Source organism: Lipotes vexillifer, unplaced genomic scaffold, assembly GCF_000442215.2.
Source record: "Lipotes vexillifer unplaced genomic scaffold, Lipotes_vexillifer_v1.1 scaffold802, whole genome shotgun sequence".
Lineage (NCBI taxonomy): Eukaryota > Metazoa > Chordata > Mammalia > Artiodactyla > Lipotidae > Lipotes > Lipotes vexillifer.
Window position 1 is genome coordinate 1,145,013 of NW_006790237.1, and position 703 is coordinate 1,145,715.

The following is a 703-nucleotide window of genomic DNA, read 5'->3' on the forward strand; positions in this document are numbered from 1 at the left end:
TTTTGCCGGGGGGGGGGGGGGCGCTGAGGCCTTGGACAAGCTACAGGTCAGGATCTCTTGGTGGAGCTTCAGGGGGCGTGTCTTAGGTGGTCTGGTCTGTAGAAGCATTGGGCGGGGTCTGGAAGAAGGGAGGGGGCAGAGTGATGTTCTGTCCTCATCTGTAAGCTGGTCTGTTTTCTGTCGAGAACGAGGAAAATGGGGAGCAGGAGGCCGACAATGAGGTAGATGAAGAGGAGGAGGAGGAGGACGAGGAAGAGGAGGAGGAGGAGGAAGGCCTGTCCCAGAGCATCAGCCGCATCTCAGAGACCCTGGCAGGCATCTACGACGACAACAGCCTGAGCCAGGACTTCCCAGGTGACGAGAGCCCGGGTCCGGACCCCCAGCCCCTGCAGCCGACTCCAGCCCCTGGCACACCGCCCCAGGCCGACTCCACCAGGGCTGACGGAGCCACCCGCCGGCGCGTCTTTGTGGTGGGGACTGAGGCGGAGGCCTGTCGGGAAGGCAAGGTCTCCGTGGAGGTGGTGACGGCCGGTGGAGCCGCCCTCCCGCCCCCTCTGCTGCCACCAGGCGACTCAGAGATTGAGGAGGGCGAGATTGTCCAGCCTGAGGAGGAGCCCAGGATGGCGCTCTCCCTCTTCCGGGCCGGCGGCCGGGCCGCACGACCCCCTCCGGCGGCCCCGGCCCCCGCTGCAGCCCAGCCCCC

The 703-nt window shown here is 66.9% G+C and overlaps 1 protein-coding gene across 1 annotated transcript in view; it reads left to right on the forward strand.

Moving 5' to 3' along the window:
• Nucleotides 1-703, forward strand: part of SCAF1 (SR-related CTD associated factor 1) — a 15,544-nt gene that overhangs the window by 8,079 nt on the left and 6,762 nt on the right. The window contains exon 7 of the mRNA XM_007463443.1: nucleotides 166-680. Within this exon, the coding sequence (XP_007463505.1) occupies nucleotides 166-680 (515 nt within the window). The remainder of the gene's footprint in view (nucleotides 1-165; nucleotides 681-703) is intronic.